General features: G+C 39.4%; 1 protein-coding gene across 4 annotated transcripts in view; it reads left to right on the top strand.

Annotated features, from left to right (window-relative positions):
• The window catches only part of LOC113163487 (partitioning defective 3 homolog), a 306,697-nt gene that overhangs the window by 132,775 nt on the left and 155,636 nt on the right, over window positions 1–18,286 (top strand). For all 4 annotated transcript variants that reach the window (XM_026362165.1, XM_026362164.1, XM_026362163.1 and 1 more), the window contains 2 exons: window positions 15,347–15,450; window positions 15,980–16,063. In XM_026362165.1, the coding sequence (XP_026217950.1) occupies window positions 15,347–15,450; window positions 15,980–16,063 (188 nt within the window). The remainder of the gene's footprint in view (window positions 1–15,346; window positions 15,451–15,979; window positions 16,064–18,286) is intronic.

Raw genomic sequence — 18,286 nt, 5'->3', positions numbered from 1 at the left:
ACTGACCAACTTATTTTGTCTCATCATAGATTCTGTTCATTCTGTTCATCACTAGTCTGGTCATCAGAGGGGGTTATGAACTGTGTTTTATTGGGAGGCCAGCTGCAGGGTTCCTCCTGAGAGATTCTTTCATAGACACTGGAGGACAAATATATACTTATTATATTAATCCCCTATGGGAAATTGTTCTGATCTGGCAACTAAATTTAAGGAGCTTTAGGTTAATGTTAAGTGTGGCCTGGAGACACCAGTCATATGTTCAGCCATCCATTAACTGCAACCCACTACGGCGCATCCAGCTTTTCAAACGTTATAAAACCTGTGTGTTGTACATGAGTGTAAGAGTCACAACGAATACTGGATATTGTTGCATTGGTACTTCTATGAACTAACAAACTGATATTTCTACCTGGTCTCAAAATCAGTTGACACTGGGAACCCAACTGGGGGGGAAACAAGTGAACACGACAACATAAACAAGGTGAAAACAAAGTGACAACTTAAAGCCCTGAAAAACGCTGATGAACAAAGTAACAAGTATGAACAAACAAAGTGACAACAAAAAACCACTGCACTGACGCAGGTAAAATACAAACTAATGCACAAACCAAGAATACAAAGTCACAATGAAGATCAACACACTAATGCAGACAAAATACAAACTAATTTGCAAAGTAACAACTGAAAATAACTGCAAAAGGCAGGAACACAACTTACAATCAGGGGAACAAAGTCCAGTGAACTAAGGGAAGGTCCAGGGTGTAACAAACTAACCATGTGCAACAATCCATGTGTAAGAATCTACGTGCAAACAATCCATATGCAGGGATCTGTGTACAGTTCAATGTAAAACAATCTAGTGCCAGGCCAGGTGAAAACAGGGAGGAGACAGAAGATCACCAACTGAATGTGGACGAGGCAGAAACTGTAACAACCACAGTGTATAAAAATCCCTATATCTAATTGTGCAAATTGTATTTGCTTGTATTTTTTATTCACTTTAACTCTTTTTTTAGTAAATCTAAAACTAGCTTTAAGAGAATTAGTTTACTTTAAGAGTTTTAGTTGACTGAAAGGGGCCTAAATAATGATAATACATAATTTACTGTAAAAATGTAAAACTTTTTCAAATCTAAGATTAGCTTTTAAAATTATTACTCAAAAACAAATATCTAGTGAAATTTTAAATCCATATTTTAGACCAGGAGTCATACCAACATCAGCATACAAACATTTAATTGGCAACAGTGAGTGCCCCAGTTTAGAATCCCCATGGTGGCTAATACTTCTACCTAGTTCTACCTGACTCTTTGTAATCTGACAGCTGAAAGACTAAGATAAGTCACAAAACACAAATCTGCTCATTAGAAGTGACACAGTATAGGTTTCACAGAGACAACTTTTCACCCAATATTCTTTTCTTTACCTCACTTCACTTCAATGTTTCTCAGCCTTGATCACTGATTTACCCTCCCACACATGATGGTTTCATATTTTTGTGCAAGCAGTATCAAATTATAAGATAAAAACACACCTTATAGGTTAATAGAAAAGAATTCTGATCAGTGTTAAAGCGCTGATGGAGATAATGAGTATTCACAAACACCCACACGTTCATGCCAAGGGTTTTATGAAAATCACACCAATTAGTTGTTTGCGTACCATGGATTAGTTGTTAGTTATCTGCTGTACTTTATTGACCTGCTCTATGAGTAGAGATAAAAGCAATAAACAAAACATTCAAAAGAGACACTTAATTTGCAGTCTGTTCACTGCAACAACTTCTGTGCTTGTTGCTTACCTATTATACGGTATGTAGATGTGTGTGGGTGTGTGTCATATTCCAACAGCATCATTTCTTAACTTCCTCATGCTCTACTTTAAATCGTTGATGTTATTTTAATAACCTATGTGTATGGAGCACCTTTGTTATGCCATATTTGCTTCACTTCATATTTAAGCTGGCCTTTCCACAACCTCAGGAAGTTGGAACCACAATTCACAACTGTGTGTTCTTAGATTCTTAGTGAGTGGTCACCAGATCCAGAATTGATAAACTGAGAAAAAGCTGGGTGCAGAGTGCTAAGCGGAAATACAGGAGTTGGCGGTGTCAGCAGCATTGCACAACTTATGCCTTACTTAGGTGTAGCAGCATATATGATTACAAGGCTGTCTCATCCCCAGTTATATCAGGAAAGTGGCCCATGTTGATCTAATCAGTCAATAATTTCAGCTGAGTGTCAGTTGGTGTGATTGAGACTTGAGGAGCTGCAGAACACTCACCCTGCCTAATAAAAGCATGCTCTATCAGCCCATAAACACCAAGGCCGTATGAGTTATTCTTTATATAAACAGCTGACATTAACACTGCTCTGTTATTGTGATGATGAATCCTAATGGACCTTTACACACACACACACACCCACACTTGGATCTGGCGGAGTGCCTCTCCACTGTATTATTTTGCGTCCTGAGCTACAGCAGAGAACGGGGTTGGCACTAGCTGTCAACCAAGGAGGGATTTAACCCAATCAAAATTATTCACAAGGAAGGAGATATTTAAAGTGTGTCCAGAAAGTTCACCCTTCACTACTACTGGAGACCCCTGTGTAGATTGAGAATACGCTGGGGGGAAGATAATGTATCTCATCTGGTTTGTCACTGCTTTTGAGATCCTCCAGGAGCATGCTGCTGGACATTTTACTACAGTAAAAATGCTGTTGAACTATTACAGTGTAAAACAACAGTCTGAGTAGAACCCGCTCTGATCAGACAACTTTGATCAAGCCTCCAACTGTCGGATTTCCTCCCTGTCTCTGTTGTCTAAATGAGACACCTTGTCTGGCGAGTTTTAAAGGAAACCCAAAGTGGCAAGATGCCCAGCTAAATCGTCTGTTCAGTGTAAAGCTGGACAAAGAGAGCGAGGCACAGTGTAAACCCTCATCTTTTCCTTTTATATTGGTTTTCCTTCCTTTTTCAGTCAGAAGCCAACAGTTGTTTCGTTTTTTGGCCGTTGGCACAGTGCAGCAGTACCTCTAGTACTACAATCAATGCAACTGAAAAAGTAGCCAAACAAACAAAGGTACAGTTGCATGGTTATGACTTTTTAAAATCTTTCTGAACCTTGGTTCATTTTTATATAGTCCACGTTTTGTTTGTTTGTTTGTGTGTGTGTGTGTGTGTGTGTGTGTGTGTGTGTGCGTGTGTTCATGGGTGTAGTGCAGAAGCTACAGTTGATTTTCACTTTCCTATAGATAACTGGTTATAGTTATAGGATGTTTGTATAAAAAAGTAAAAAACAGAAAAAATATAAGAAAAAAACTTTTATGTTCTAAAAATAATAGTAATCATAATAATCACACTTTAGCAAGTCACTTCTGCATGAGCTCTGTGCTGCAGGTGGTGAGTGAACTTAGTGAGGGAGTGTACTCTCCTGACTAGCCTGTTGTTAAAGTCAATACAGTGTGCAGACCCTGAGGTGAGCTGCAGGGAATGTTAGAGCAGTTAAGCATGAAGGCAAAAGCCAGCAACAGTGCTGGAACCCTACTGTACCTGCATAACATGGTCTCTTTTTCTTTCTGTCTCTTTGTACTGTCTTTCTAAATGCTCTGCTCTCCATCCACTGTGCAGTGCTATATGCTGCATGCTTTGTGTTTAGATAAATCTGTACTGATCTTTAATTAAGACCAAGCGGTTGAGGGTTTTGCTGTGGGCAGGATAGTGCACAAAAATAAATAAATACAACACAAAGCTGTCCAGTTAATTCAGTCCTTTGTTATGTCCTGTGTCTGCAAAGAAGACATTGGTTATTTCCAAACCAGTCCTGCACATTTGGTTCATGGACAAACATTACAGTACATGCACACATGCATCATTTATTTGCCATGTCTTCTGTAATGCATGTCCTCTGGACCAGACCACTAGGTACTGCAGTGTATGCAAAAGTAACTCTAAACAGAATCCAGCATTTTATTCCTTATTTTTCCCAGCTGAAGGATGATATAATTGTATGTCCTTAGCTAGAAAAAACAGTTGACCATAACAATTTAATTCAAGTCCCAGTGTGTTTATTTTATTTAAGGGGTAGCAAAAAATCTGCCCAGAGGCTTGAGTTAATTTCAGTAATCCTAATGCAAATCACATTTGCCCAAAATGTCATCTTTAAGTAGAAATTTTTAAATTGATTTGACTTGTTTTTCTATGCAGAGTGTGATTATGTCACTTCTATTTAGGAATTAGTTTCTATCACTGGTGTGCATTTTTACAGTCTCCTCTGTGAAGTTTGAAAGAGTGAGAGGACTGAGACAGGGCAGACACGCCAGGCTCAGGAATGTATGAATGTGTATGTGTATGATTCCTGTAGACATGCTAAGTGTATGTGGGGGTCAAGTTGTGTTGCACCTCCTGCTCCTCAGGAAACCAACAACTGCAAAAAGCTGCATGTGGCCTCATCCAGAAACCTTGTATAATGACCCTACACCATAACAACGATTTCAGGACAACACACATTGTCACAGGTATTTTGTGGTTTCTTTGTGTGACAGGTTCCAAATCAGCTCATATGTCATCCAGCAGCTCCAAAATTGATCACTGGATGACTTTCACAACTTAGGAACAATCACAACACAGGAAACATACTGTACAGTATGTAGTTCTCATAGAAATGATGTGAAAACACTTCAGTGAGGGTCAAGTGACGCTGGCATTTTCTGTTGTCCACACCAAAGTTTCATGTCATGTTGGACTTTTCTTTTCTCCTTTAAACAAGATATGTCTTGTTTGTTCTTCTTTATTTTCTCCCCTTTCTCACTCCATTCAGAATTGTTCAAATTCTGTTTCTTCTCTTATCTCATTTAAACAGGAGAGGAGGTGGCAGTCAATGTTTGGAAGTTGCCAGCGCTCTTCTCTATCAGCTGTACTGTAGCCTCAAAATGTTTAACCTGTCTAGGATGTGTGTATGTGTGTGACTGGACTGTTCTGATTAGAGTTTGACTGATTCAGGCTTCAGAAGGCTGATAGCAATGTTCTTAGAGCCCCCGAGAGATTTTTGTGCCATCTTTCAAATTTGACTATTTGTATGCAAAAACCTTCACCCCTGAGAATTGACGACTGTGACTTTTTCCTTCGTTTTTTTTAATGTTGTCAGAGAAGAATAGCCTCTGGAAAAACATCTGGGAAATAAAAGTTAACAACAAAAACAATAATGTCTGGAATGTGATCAAGATGTTATATTAGAATGCAGTAAGTTTGCCATTTCAATTGTAATGGTACAGACCAAGTGAGCTAGTGTAGAAGCTGTCATTCTCTCTTGTGAATGTGTCACTAAGTGTTTTAGTTTAGTGCATTTGAATGTTACAAAAATTTGTCTTGTCCTTTAGAAATGACATGTGGTACGAATAAAGGGTTATCTTACACAGAGAATCCAAACAATAGTTCATTCACAGTTCATTCATTCATTCGAGTTTGGTTTAATCCTATTTGTCTCACTTCAAATCAGTAAAGATGCACTAAAACAGGATTTTCTATAGAGATGTGAAAACTCTCCACTGTTCTCTCTATTCTACTCTTAACTATTTACCTCAGTGACTTGTCCCTCTACCTTCCTCATTCCTTTTGTCCTACTTTTGTGGCCACACCTAAAGTACCTCTGGGTGGCCATCCCTCTTTGTACTGCTGCTTGTGAAGATGTTAATTCTTGATTAGAGTTCATGCATTCGCCTTCTCCCGATTTGCTCTGTGGAGTGAGAAATCACTTTCTCAATGAGAATAATTGAACACGGGCAGGAGGGTGCCACCTCATTACCCACAAATCACAGGGAGCAGGGGCACCTTAGCTGAAGACAATAATGATTTAAGGGAATAAGCGGGGCCATCAGTACAGAGCCAAACCAAGTTGGGCCGCAGAGAACAAAGATGGGAGAGGAAGGCGCACACTCCTAAAACAGTTTTTAGGTGAAATTATTTTGTGCTTATCTGTCTGCATTTTCAGTGGAATCCATTTATTTTTTTCTTTGTGGGAGCAGGGTCTGGGCTTTAGGAAACGTGCTGAGTGGTGTGTAGGAGGAGCATGGCCAATATTCAGGCAAGGTTTTTCTGTTGTGAAGTAAATTACTTTTCAGCCCACTCTGGTTTCACAGCTAGGCCAAAAAAATATCTTCCTTAAATGGATCACCAACACCAAAACAAAGTTACACTGCAGAAGGAAATGGAAAAATATTTAGCACAGATAAATCTAAATTCTTTTTATCCCTGACAATAAGACTCACGATGGACTCAACTGTGTCTAGTTTCCCACAGTGCAAAGCCATTTGGCCTTGTCTTTTTGACTTATTTCTACTTTTTTATCCTCTTTTCCCAAAATGTTTTTTGTTTGTTTGTTTGTTTGTTGTTGTTTTACTAAATTGCCACACAGTGCCAAATGGCTTCACTCTGGCACAATGAGCTCCATTGTCACAATAGGCCTTTCTTACTGTTTTATAGGTCCTATTAGGGGGGCAATGCTTTTAAATTGCTGAAGGAAAGCAATAAGGCCCAAGCCAACAGTAAACATCCACAACTCAGGCCACAGAGAAACAAGAGATAAGGCTACTTCACCATCATTGCTGAAGAGAAGTGTTTTCTTTGCATCAGCCAGATAACAAAAGCAGTCACAGTTGGATGCGAGCGGAGAGAATTGGCATGGTCTGATTTCAAAGCCAAAGAGATGGAGGAGAAAGAGAGATACAGATTGATGTAGTGCTTGCATGCAGGTGTAGCCATGGTAGCTAGCTACTGAAAAAGCGTAACTGCCAACATTATGTACATGCCCATTCAATTCATTCAATTAATTTTATTTGTGAGCGCTTTTCAATTGACATGTCACACAGAGTTACCAACCAAAGAACGTACAGACATGAATGAATCAAAATTCCTTGACGCGAGGGCGACGGGCAGAAACCCTGGAGGCAACAGGAAGAAACCTTGAGAGGAACCAGACTCAACAGGGAACCCATCCTCATATGGGTGGGAGATGTTGTTAAGATTTTCTGAGACATAATCAATAGATGGATTGTGTTCAGAGGCAACACATTTTTTAAATCAATGAATGTGCCATTATTCGTAAGTGGTACGGGTGAAAGAGGTGTTCAGAGTGTAATGCCACAGACCTACAGTGCCTATCAATAAAAGTTGGCAACATTAAAAAAAAAAAAAAAAACTCAAAGTCAAAGGAAAAACAGATTTCTACAAAGTCATGTCAATTAATTAAAAATATGTAAGGTGAAATCAATGTTTGCATTAATATTCACCCTCTTCAGGTCAGTATTTAGTAGATGCAATCACAGCATGGAGCATATCAATCTAATTATAAGACAGATCTGTGTTAATATATCACATTCACATACAGTGGCACATATGTGGTTGTCATGTTACTTAGTGAATCTACATCAAAATGCAGACCTTAATTTTTACACTTTATTTTACATTGGTATGAGCTAGTTTTTTAGACAGGTGAATGATTTGAAATGTCTTCTTACAGAAAGCCATTGCATCCTAATTTCATTGCACTCACTCTCTGTGTAGTCAGAGATTGACAAGAGAGTATTGCATCTACTGTTACTAATAAGACTTCTCTTTGTCATCTAAATCTAAAATCTTGGATGTTCCACCAACACATTAGTAGAAATTATATCACATCTACAGTAGCCTTTACCTTTGTTAAAGGTAATATTGTTTACCATGTGATAGACTACCCCTTCCAAGCTGGTTTTAATAATTATATTTCAGTGAAATGGATGGAAATCAACAGCTGTCTGGAATGCTTGAAAACACGCATGCAAAGTAACTGGTCTAATATTTTCCGTGTCTTAAGGCTAGATGCCCACAGTGAATTTGGATTAGCTCAGGCAGCATCTTTCTAACAAGAAGCACCACCATAATGGACCATCTTCCTCCCTGTAGAGAAAGTTTCCTCTACTGTATGTAGAATAGCTTTGCTGCTGAACTCCATCACAACATACTCTGGTATTCTCCCATGCACTTCAAACAGAGCCTTGCTGACTGACTTTAACATTTGGAAACTGGTATAGAGAAGGAACAGGAGATAACTGTTTGCCATTGGGTGAAACATTATTGGGTATTTTGATATATGCATACACCATGGTTGCTGTGTGTATTCAGTTGAAGTTTTGTAGGGGTGTTTCTACATATTGACCACCATTGCTTCGATCTGTTTGTTGTTTGACACTGATGAATTCCTCGTGCTTATTTTTAACTAATATATTCCTTTTACCAAAACATCTGTCTTTTTATTACAGTCAGACGTAAATAACACACAGACAAAATGACTTTATATATTAAAATATTTAGTCATTCCCTTCTTTTCCTCTTTTTCCTTTTTCTCCACTAAAGCATACAGCCCTGCCACACTCCCACACCCCTGCCTGCCTTCGTTCATCCTGAGGACACTAGATTGCTGTGGCTTTGCTACAGTCTTTAGGGACCTCTTTTCATTACTGGCCCCTCATTTCCACATGGTCCTCTTGATTTAGTCCTTACTAAGAGCAAAGACTCATCCAAATGGCTTTCTGTCTCCCCCTTATCCAAGAATTTCAGCTCCCAATTAAAACAAAATGGAAAGTCACCTCGTCCCACATTGCTCCCATGATACTACAGACGAACTCTCCCCACCCCCACCACCCAGCTGCTCAAACAAGGCAGCAAAGACAGAAAATTTGCTATCCACTAAATTGTTTATAGTTCAACATCATCCTCCTTCATTCCATCTTCATCATGTCATTATTCTTCATGTTCAGTGTATTTAGGGTCATAGTGTGTGAAAACATCCTATAGAAGTTGGATGAGATTGTTGTAAGTAGCTTCTCTCCACATTTTCTTTGTGTAGTAAAATGTGTAGTTTATTGGAAGCCAGTCAATAGGTCAGTGTACCACTGTCTTGTACTACTGCAAAAGTGAATATTATTAATATTAATAATAAAAAGAATGTATTTTTTACATATTACAATTTTGATCTCACCCACAATGCTTACATTGAAATTTTAACAGTTGCTGGTAACATTTGCTCACTGACCTTCACGGTTTGAATGATGGATTAAATGTTCTGAGTAGTGGAAAACAGACAGTCCTCCCACTTAATAAGCTCAAAATGATGATTAATCTGTAAAAAGCACCGAGGAGCTCCTTTTAATGCATGTGTAAAGACTCAACATTCAGCTGGGACCGTCTGCTCAGCGGGGTTGTGCACTCAGTCACCAGGATTTAGAATCACCTCCCATCACATAATGTCATGATGATGATGATGATGATGATGATTATTGTTATTATTATTGTTGTTGTTATTGTTGTAATCACTATAAGGCAGGTATATGGAAAGTCATAATATCTCTTTTGAACATTTTTTTAACAATGCATCAGAAATAAAATACTGTATCTACTTTAAACACCCACTATGAAGTGATATTCTAATGCAAAACACTTTTACTGTATTCCAACAGCTTTTTTCACGAACTAGCTAGAGTAAGAAGTGCTCTGGACAGAAGCAGATGATGACAATATCTCATTTTCCAGCAATTCCTAACTATTTGAACCTCCGGCTCTCACAGGAACACAGGAGCGATTTGCTATGAGTGTGACTGTTTTTGATGACGATTAAAAAGAGTCTTGGGTGTCTCAGCTTCTGGGCTTTTGTTATTGACCTGGTGATTGATTTAAGCCCTCAAAATTAGCCAGCCTAATTTAATTAAAGTCAAATTTAACAATACAGTAGGCAAAGCCAAAGGCAGCTGTGTTATTGATAGATAATTCCAATCATCATATAAATCAGACACTGGCAGATGATGTATTCCACACACAGGTCTCCCACTAGTAGAGAGAGGAGGAGACAAAGATTGTGGCAGATGGACAAAAAGACACATGGTTTTGTCTTCCTGTTTATGCTTGGGTGTGCCACAAACCCACAAACAGCACTGTCCATCTCTTAGCCCCACCCTTCCGCATCTTGCTGCTCTCTGTCCTGATGTGGACAAATGCAGCCTCACATCTCTGATCCAATTTGCTTAACAGCATTAGGAACCTGTCTGTCCCTGTAATTAGCTTCAAGTAGATCCATGTCTTCTTCCACAAAAAAAAAAATGAGACTCAGATTTGAAGACCGAAGATTTTGTTGTTTAAAAGTAGGGGCTAGGAGTTATATTAAATATGATCTGAGTTTGCTGTACAATGCATATCAATCTCACAATTATTTCAATGTCTATACATGCAGACATTTAGTGGAATTTAGTGAAGTTAACTTTTCACTTAAACTGTAAATAAGCATCTCATAATCTCCATGTTATTAAAGAGTTCTGGTGGTCTGGAATTTATGTCCTTTCAACTGGACTGAAAGCATTTGGGTTTCTCATCAAAAGATGAATATGAGACAAAAGATCAACATTTCAGATTTTATTTCCAGGTTTTTACATCTGGATCTGATAAAAAACTTAGAAGATAGCACCTTTTGTTTTGAATCCACTTATTTGTCATGTGAGCAAAATATTGGAACATGTGACTGACAGGTGTGTTTTGCTGCCCTATGTGTCCTATTACAGGAATTATTCAAACAATAATAAATTGAATGTCTACACTCGGTTTCAGATTTGCATTTATAGTTTAGAGGTGCAACCAACGTGAAAACCAGAGAGCTGCCTATGGGTGTAAAACAAGCAGTTGAGAAGCTGAGAGACATTAATGTAAATAAGGATCTCATTATCTTAATGATTGTGACATATTAGTTGTTTTAATGGCAGTAGAGTCTGATGGGCTGGTGAAGAATGAAGAGTTAAACATGGAGGAAAGGGGGAGGCTGGGTCATTGGGTGCAACAGTCGCATCCAATCTAATCACAGAGGCCATTTTGGGGCCTAATTTGGTCCTCTGAGGGGTTGGATATGATGGATAAAAAGCCTCCTGAAACACGAAGAATGATGATGAAGCAGGTTATCCTACTCCCTGGACATGCTGTTCATTGGCTCCTGGATAAAAGGCTGTCGTTTGATGTAAATCAGTTGGGATCATTTTTGGGCCTAATGCGATGAACTTAAAAAAAATGCTGATTGAAAAAAATATACATATATATTTTAGTTCTGGTTAAGATGGGAAAGTATTGATAATTACTTCAAATGTAGTTACTTATATATATTTATAATTGTATTTGTGTGTCATCACCTTTGAACAGTGCAGTGTTCCTGTGAAGTCCTGTTCAGTCTTGCCGTTAACTGGCAGTAATGAGGGTACAATTATAGTTCCTTAACCTTTTGTGAGGGAGGAAAAGTCTCTGCCTCTTGTATTTTTTCCTTACACCTTTCAGTGCTGCTCAATAAAAGCAGATTATTTTCATACATTGTTACCTTTGGCTGGTTTAATGTTTCCTAAAGGGGTTTTAAACAATTTACGTAATCAATTATTGTAATTTCTTAGGGTCATAGCCTAAGAACAGCCATGCTAAACGGCCATGCTAAATTGTTAGCTTTTTCCTTTTATTTAAAGATATTTCCTGTTCCTTAACCTCTGTTGTTAAGCTGAGCATTCACAGCCCATTATATAGGTACATATGCATATCATAGAAAGAAGCATGTTCCACCCATGACGCTGTCACACAGATGCAGACCTCAGACCTGAAGGAAAGGCAAAGACCAGAAACATACCATTCACTGCAACATTTGAACATGTCCTTTATAAGCCCTTCACATCAAAGATGGACACAGGAGGGTACCCTTTTATACCCCACAGCAGCTACATGCTGTACTTGCCTAATGGCTTGACAAACATGGCCATACATGCTTACAGTAGGCCTTCTTTATGGCAGTGATGGATGGGGAATGACAGGTCCTCAACAAACACTCTTTGCCCCAACTCTCAACTGTGTGTGTGTGTGCATGCATGTATGTGCAGCATATTTCCTCCTGAGCTGATTGTCAATAATCTAATGTTGTAGTTGTCCAATGGCCAAGTCTCTTAACCTTGCTTTTTACTCCATTCACTGCTATAGAGGCTGGTGGATTTTCTGCCCAAAGGTCAGGGTTCTGTGTCCTCCCTTCTGCATGCACGGAGGGGGGCTTAGAAGAAAGGAAGGAGGGAAGAATAGAAATAAAGTTAGAGGTAGCAAGCTAGGAATGAGTGCCTTGCTGAAAAGCCTTGTTGCTTCCCCACTTCACTGATTACCAAGAGATCAACAGGGTGCTAAAAGCACTCAGGGGTGGCAGAAATGGATGGGTGGGGGGGCAGAAGAGGGGGAGAATGAAGGGGAATAGAGAGGTGGAAAAATTATATATAGATACACTGTATTTAGACTTTGTCTCTCCTCTGTTGTCAGTCAGAACTTGGCTTTACCAATGATCCTAAGTGAATTGGTAGTAAATATTGAAGGAGACAGCTTCTTCTTTCCTCCCTGGTCACAAGGAGACTCTGACCCCTGCAATACTGACTCAACACTTAGTATTTTGGGGAATAAACTGACATTATTAAGGACTTTTAGGACAGTAAAACACACTAAAATAACAAAAAGATTGCCCTTGATGGGTGAATACCTTCAGTGGTGTTCAAGATGTTTCAGTTTAAAGGTGCAGCCCCTCAGCATATTTTTTTCATAATCGTTACAAATCCTGCCAAAGCAGATAAACAGTTCTGCTTCAATACCCAAAGAAGTTCAACCGCTCCACAGATGTCCTTGGAAGGAGGTGTGAATTGCAGTTCACTACACTTATGTCACACTGAAAGAGGTTTTGAGTGTTTTAGCAAAGCAACATTTTTGACACAAGTTTGATTTCAAGACAATCCTACAATATCTACTTTTGCCATTCAACACTAATGTTACTACTCTTAACACAGTGTTTTTGAAGTGGTCGTTCCATTCACTCTCATAATCTGAGAGTGAACAGAGGTGCTGTAAAGGAGGTGAGAGTTCAGACCTGATAGCACCTGCAAATAATTTTCCTTAGAAGGGTGTGCAATGAGAACTGTGTTTTTGAAATGAACAAAATAGCACGCACTGTGTATTTTGTGCCTTTGTCTTCATAAACATGCAAAGTGAGGCACTTTTACTGAATCCAGATAACATCTTTCGATGTAACAGATAACATTATAAATCACTTCACATTAATTTCTGAGATTATGCAAATCTCATTTATAAGGTAATGAAGTGCCCTCACTGGTGTGAAGTGAAGTTGGTGATGGCTGCTCAGGTGCCTCCAACAGAGGTGGGTTTGTCTGTAGCTCTGGCTGGTGGAGAGATGAGAATGGAGTACAGGCCTGGCACGAGTACGACCCGATAACGAGTCGTACACAGTACTCAGTTGCTGAGCTAATCTACACATTTGCAGTGTTGCAGTGTCTGCAAATTCAGCTCTTGTAGATGTTATTTTATCTGTTAGTGATAGCTTGATGCTTTTCTGGCAGTGAGTACCACATGCAAAGCTAAGCCTGTTATCCTGAAAACAAATGCAGAACACTGTTAAACTACTGTGGGCGTACCACTCTGTGGTGTGTTGTAGTTTGTCATGCAACTACAACACATTTTGGAATCGACATAATATCTCTTTAATAGAGAATGTATAAATCATTTCGTATTGATTCCTGGAAAGATGCAGATCTCAGTTACAAAGTAAGTAAGTGACCTACTCATTACTTACTCAGGAGGGGGAGAGAGTGCAGGTCCGTCTTCTTCTGTGGTGTTACTGATAAGATATCGCATCACTGTGCTAACCAGCATTAGTCGGGATCACTTCATCAGCTGTGCCCTGTTAAAATTTCTGCACATGAACCACATGGTATGAATATCTGAACTTGAATGTTTAAATCAGTTGAGATAATTATCCCTACTGGTAGCTGTGATAAATTAAAATTAGCCAAGTCCTGTAATGGAGACTTCATTTAAAGGTCCATTTTGCAAGACTCAAATAAAATGTATTCAGAAATATGTTATAATTAGTGTTTAATCACCCTCAGTCAACCTTTTACATTCAGTTTCCTTCTACCTATTTCCCGCTAGCATTTACATATTGTTTACCTGTGTTTCTGCCAGTTATAAATGTATGAGCAGGGCTCATATTGGCTCATCAGTGACAAGAAATTAAAGATGGGCGTGACTGGTTGACTGACTTATTTTCATAAGGCACTGTGAAAGAGGGGAAAAAGACAGGTAGGGTTAGTTGAGGTCTACTAAGGTAGTTGACTGATAACATTTTCTTGGCCCCAGATCCCTTTATGCCCCAGCTCTAATAAATAAATAGGGGACAAACCCTATGTGTCGCCAAAGATTCTCCAGCCTCTGAAAAGGGTAGACTGGATGGAAGGGTGTATTTCCATATTTAAATCTGGAAAAACACAAGACCTGTTTGAATGTGGCTGACATTTAAGTAAAAGAAAGAGAAAAAGAAAGGTGAGGGGTAAGGGTGGGGAATAGTAGTGGCAAACAAAGAATTTCAGCAGACATGGAGACAATGTGCTGTCTGGATGTGGACAAGCACGCACGCATACACACACACACACACACACACAGACATCAGCAGTGGAAGATAAAGAAATAACAAAACAAGTCAAAATAAAGACTGTGATGGTCAAATGCTTGAACCTCCTTGGCTCTTTCTCTAACTAGCACATAAAAAACTAAAAAAGTAAAAAACTTATTTAATATGTCTCCCTTTCATTATACATTTAGCATGTCATCACACTTGCAAGTGACTGCCTTTGTCTGTACCATCCCTATAAAAAGAGCTCAGATGAAGATATTTATCAGATATTTATCCTTCATTAGGACCAATGCGAAGCTGCTGTCTCATTCTAGAGGCTGGTTATGTCCTCACATGTCTGGCTTCCCTTTAAACCACCGGCTCCTGGCCCTGCTGCCTAATGGCCCTGAAGGAAGATGAGTAAATAAAATGAAGAGAGTGAGAGAAACAGATGACTGCAAGTGCAACCATTTCCCTTCACTCCAGACCGGGTCACATCACTGCAGAAATCCAGCAGTGGTGCCAATTTAAAGGCCAACCCCAATTGATTGAGCGTGAGCATTTGATCAGCGCAACTTTGTTACTGCAGTTGCTAAAGTTTTTTGGCTAGGAAGGGATGTTTCTGCAGCAACAGCAGCAGTGACACAGTCTGCTCTGCAGTGAGTGTCTTTTTAAAATAGAGGCTGTAACTTGTTCCTGGAGGTAATTAGATTAAAAGCCAGAGGAGATATATTAGCAGGAGAGGAGGAGATGCAAACACAGCCAAAGAGAAATTATGATGGAGTGAGTGTGACCTTTTGACTTTGCTTAAATAGTCATTTTATGATTTATCCTGTCATCTTTTGTTTTTACTTTCTTTCATTTTAGGAGCAGGAAGATGACCTAAGGAAACAAGAAAGGAGGATTGAGAGGATAGAGCCAGTAGGGAGGGCTGACTCCTCACTGGAACATTCACCTGTGTTAAGCCTAGAGTAAGTGAGCCTGCCAACAACCCCACAAAAAACATAACCACTAATGCAAGCTACTCTGCTCTTTGATACAATAACAATATAACTAATGGGAGTGATATAATGGATGTCACTATTTGTAAGTGTAGCGACAGAAACATCAAGACTGCATCAGTGTTTACTTGTGTTTCTTTGTCTTCATGTCTTTATCAACACAAATAAACAGTGTACCTCTGACCCTCCCTTCCTTCTTACACATTTTCAATTAATTTCTTCTTTTTTAGCACAACAGTCTGATCTTAATCACTTAATTGGAGTCACTCCATTTGGGTCCCTGATTGACTCGAGGTCCAGCAGCTTGACTTCATAATGGATGACTTCCCTGTATATAGAGAACACTATGCATTTTCCACCATAAGCTTTTGCCGACCACCATCCCATAAACACCATCATTCTCTTCCCTTGTTGCTTAGTGTCATCTTTTATATCCTGCTTTTCTGCATTTTCTTGTTATTTTTTCATGCATGTCGCCTCATCCATCATGGTGCTGCAGGGGCATGCTCAATCCAGTGGAGGTGTCTAATGAAGGAGGGCCCTTGGGGATCCACGTTGTGCCTTTCAGTTCACAGGATGTCAGGTAAAAAAAAAGACAGACAGAGAAATGTGGGCTCTTTTTACAACCCTGGCTGGTTAGTTTATCTATCCGATATGTGTCCTGCAGCTTTTGGTTTGAAGCCCAGTGGATGTTGTTCTCTTGGTGTTATACTCATCATTTCACAATTTTTTTTGAAACACCATGTCAATTCCAAGCACTTCTTCTGTCTCACAGCTTGGACATCTCTAATGGGGAGAGAAACAAATGAAAGTAGTTTTGCTCTTGACTGCACAGTTCTCTTGAGTCTTAATGTGCATTTCTTTTTTTCTAACTTTCTAACCTATGTCCCAATGGCATCCACTATGCATTGAAGGTGATTCCTTTTACCTTATTTTAACTAATGAGGAATGTCAATGACATTGGACAAAGAAGTAATGCTTCCCAGTTTATGATTATTCCAGGAAAAAAAAGTAAAGGACAAATGGAGTGGCCAGATGTAATCAAACTAAAAGCCTGTATATAACAGATTCCTGCAGCATACCAAGGTACTGGCACATCACCAAGGTGAAAGTGACTACTCAGCGCTGGAAGACAGAACAAGGAGAAGGAGGTGAAATGGCAGAGCAGGGGGATGAAATAGGGTGATATCTCAGAGAGGATAGCTGTCATTGAAGACTGCTACATGTCATTACTTTGGCACACTAATCCCATTGCTGTTTATGAGGACGTGTCAGGAAACTATATTTAGCATTGACCTAATCTGAGTCTCTCACAGCTGTGAGAGCTGTGACATGTAGCCATCCCGAGTCAGAGAAGTATGAGTGGCACCATACAAAATAAAGTCTTACTGACACACTATAATACTTAAGCTACTCTGTTTACCCACAGAATCAGGCTGAATCTTCTAACACATATTACTAATGCTGCATAGTCAGTACATTTCTTTTCCATCAGCTAGGGTTGGCACTAATAGCTATCAGAGCCTTCAATTAACTTTAGACATGATAAGACTTAGCATCTGGTCAGTTGGATGATGCTAATGGTCTGGCCCAGCTCTTTCCTGTACACTAGGACAAAAGGCATTACTCTCAGCGGGCTGTCATTTGTGTCTAGACCAGGGCCACAGGGGTCAGACAGCCAGCAATACCAGACAGCAAACAAGGAACTGCAAGCACTGCAGCACCAGCTGCCTGCACTCTGCTTCACTGCACTGACATCAAGTTAGATCCAAGCAGGAGGTAAAGACAGCTGCAGGAGGGAGCTTAAAGACTCACTTTAGCAGACAGCACCTTTGTCTCTCTCTCACACACACATCCAAATACCCTTACTTAAATTAAGCTACACACCTGCAATTGTACACAGTGTGGAGTGAATGTATTGTACATCTTCGCACACATAAACACATACACATCCTTCACAGATGCATTATGTGCTTAATGAACCTCTCATTCTATGACTAGTTTCAATTGTAAACAAACTGCAGACATAATTGACATCCACAAATGGATCCTGATTAGATTATTGTTTGATTAAAGAGCAGGTGGCCTTCTTCAACTCATGTCTTAGAACTGTTGCTCAGCCACACAATGGAGTAAAGCCATAAAACTATGCAGATTCTTGCCATCACTGGCTTGAATTTAAAATTTAGTTTTGAGTTAGCTCTCTTCTTTACCCAACTAACTGACTATTATTATTACAAAAAACAACTCAAGCAGTAAGACAGGAAAGAATTGAGAGGGTGGCAGTGCATTGAAATCCTCAGAATAATGGTGCTGCTATAAAAACACAATCATCTTTAAATCCCTAAAAGATTCTGCTTCATCCTCAGTCCATACAGCTGCTTTGAATACTGATCAGGGATCAACCAAAACTCTTTTATCTACTGACTCTGGTCTTCAAAAGTCATTAGTGTGTCCATGCACAATACTTTGTTTTTTTAAGCTATCAGAACTTATGGAGATAAATCACAGTCATGTTGGTTTCCATACCGCAAACAATTACTCTGTGTTCAACACACTAACGCTAACCTATCAACACCCCTCAGACACTGAAATTTAGGGAAGGGCTTTTGTGATCTTTACTTTCAACTTAATGCTGAACCGTTTACCCCCGTTGAGGAGCTGAGATGAGTCTGTGGTGTGAGCGTGGATGTCCACATTATGCAGTCAATTAGAGCAATGTTCTGAGAGTGGCCCCATTTGTCTGAAATGCTAAAGAACTGCCCTTGACGTCTGTGGTGAACGGGGTCACAAATTAAATGTGCTG

Source organism: Anabas testudineus, chromosome 2 (assembly GCF_900324465.2).
Source record: "Anabas testudineus chromosome 2, fAnaTes1.2, whole genome shotgun sequence".
Taxonomy (NCBI): domain Eukaryota; kingdom Metazoa; phylum Chordata; class Actinopteri; order Anabantiformes; family Anabantidae; genus Anabas; species Anabas testudineus.
This window is presented reverse-complemented; position numbering and strand designations above follow the sequence as displayed.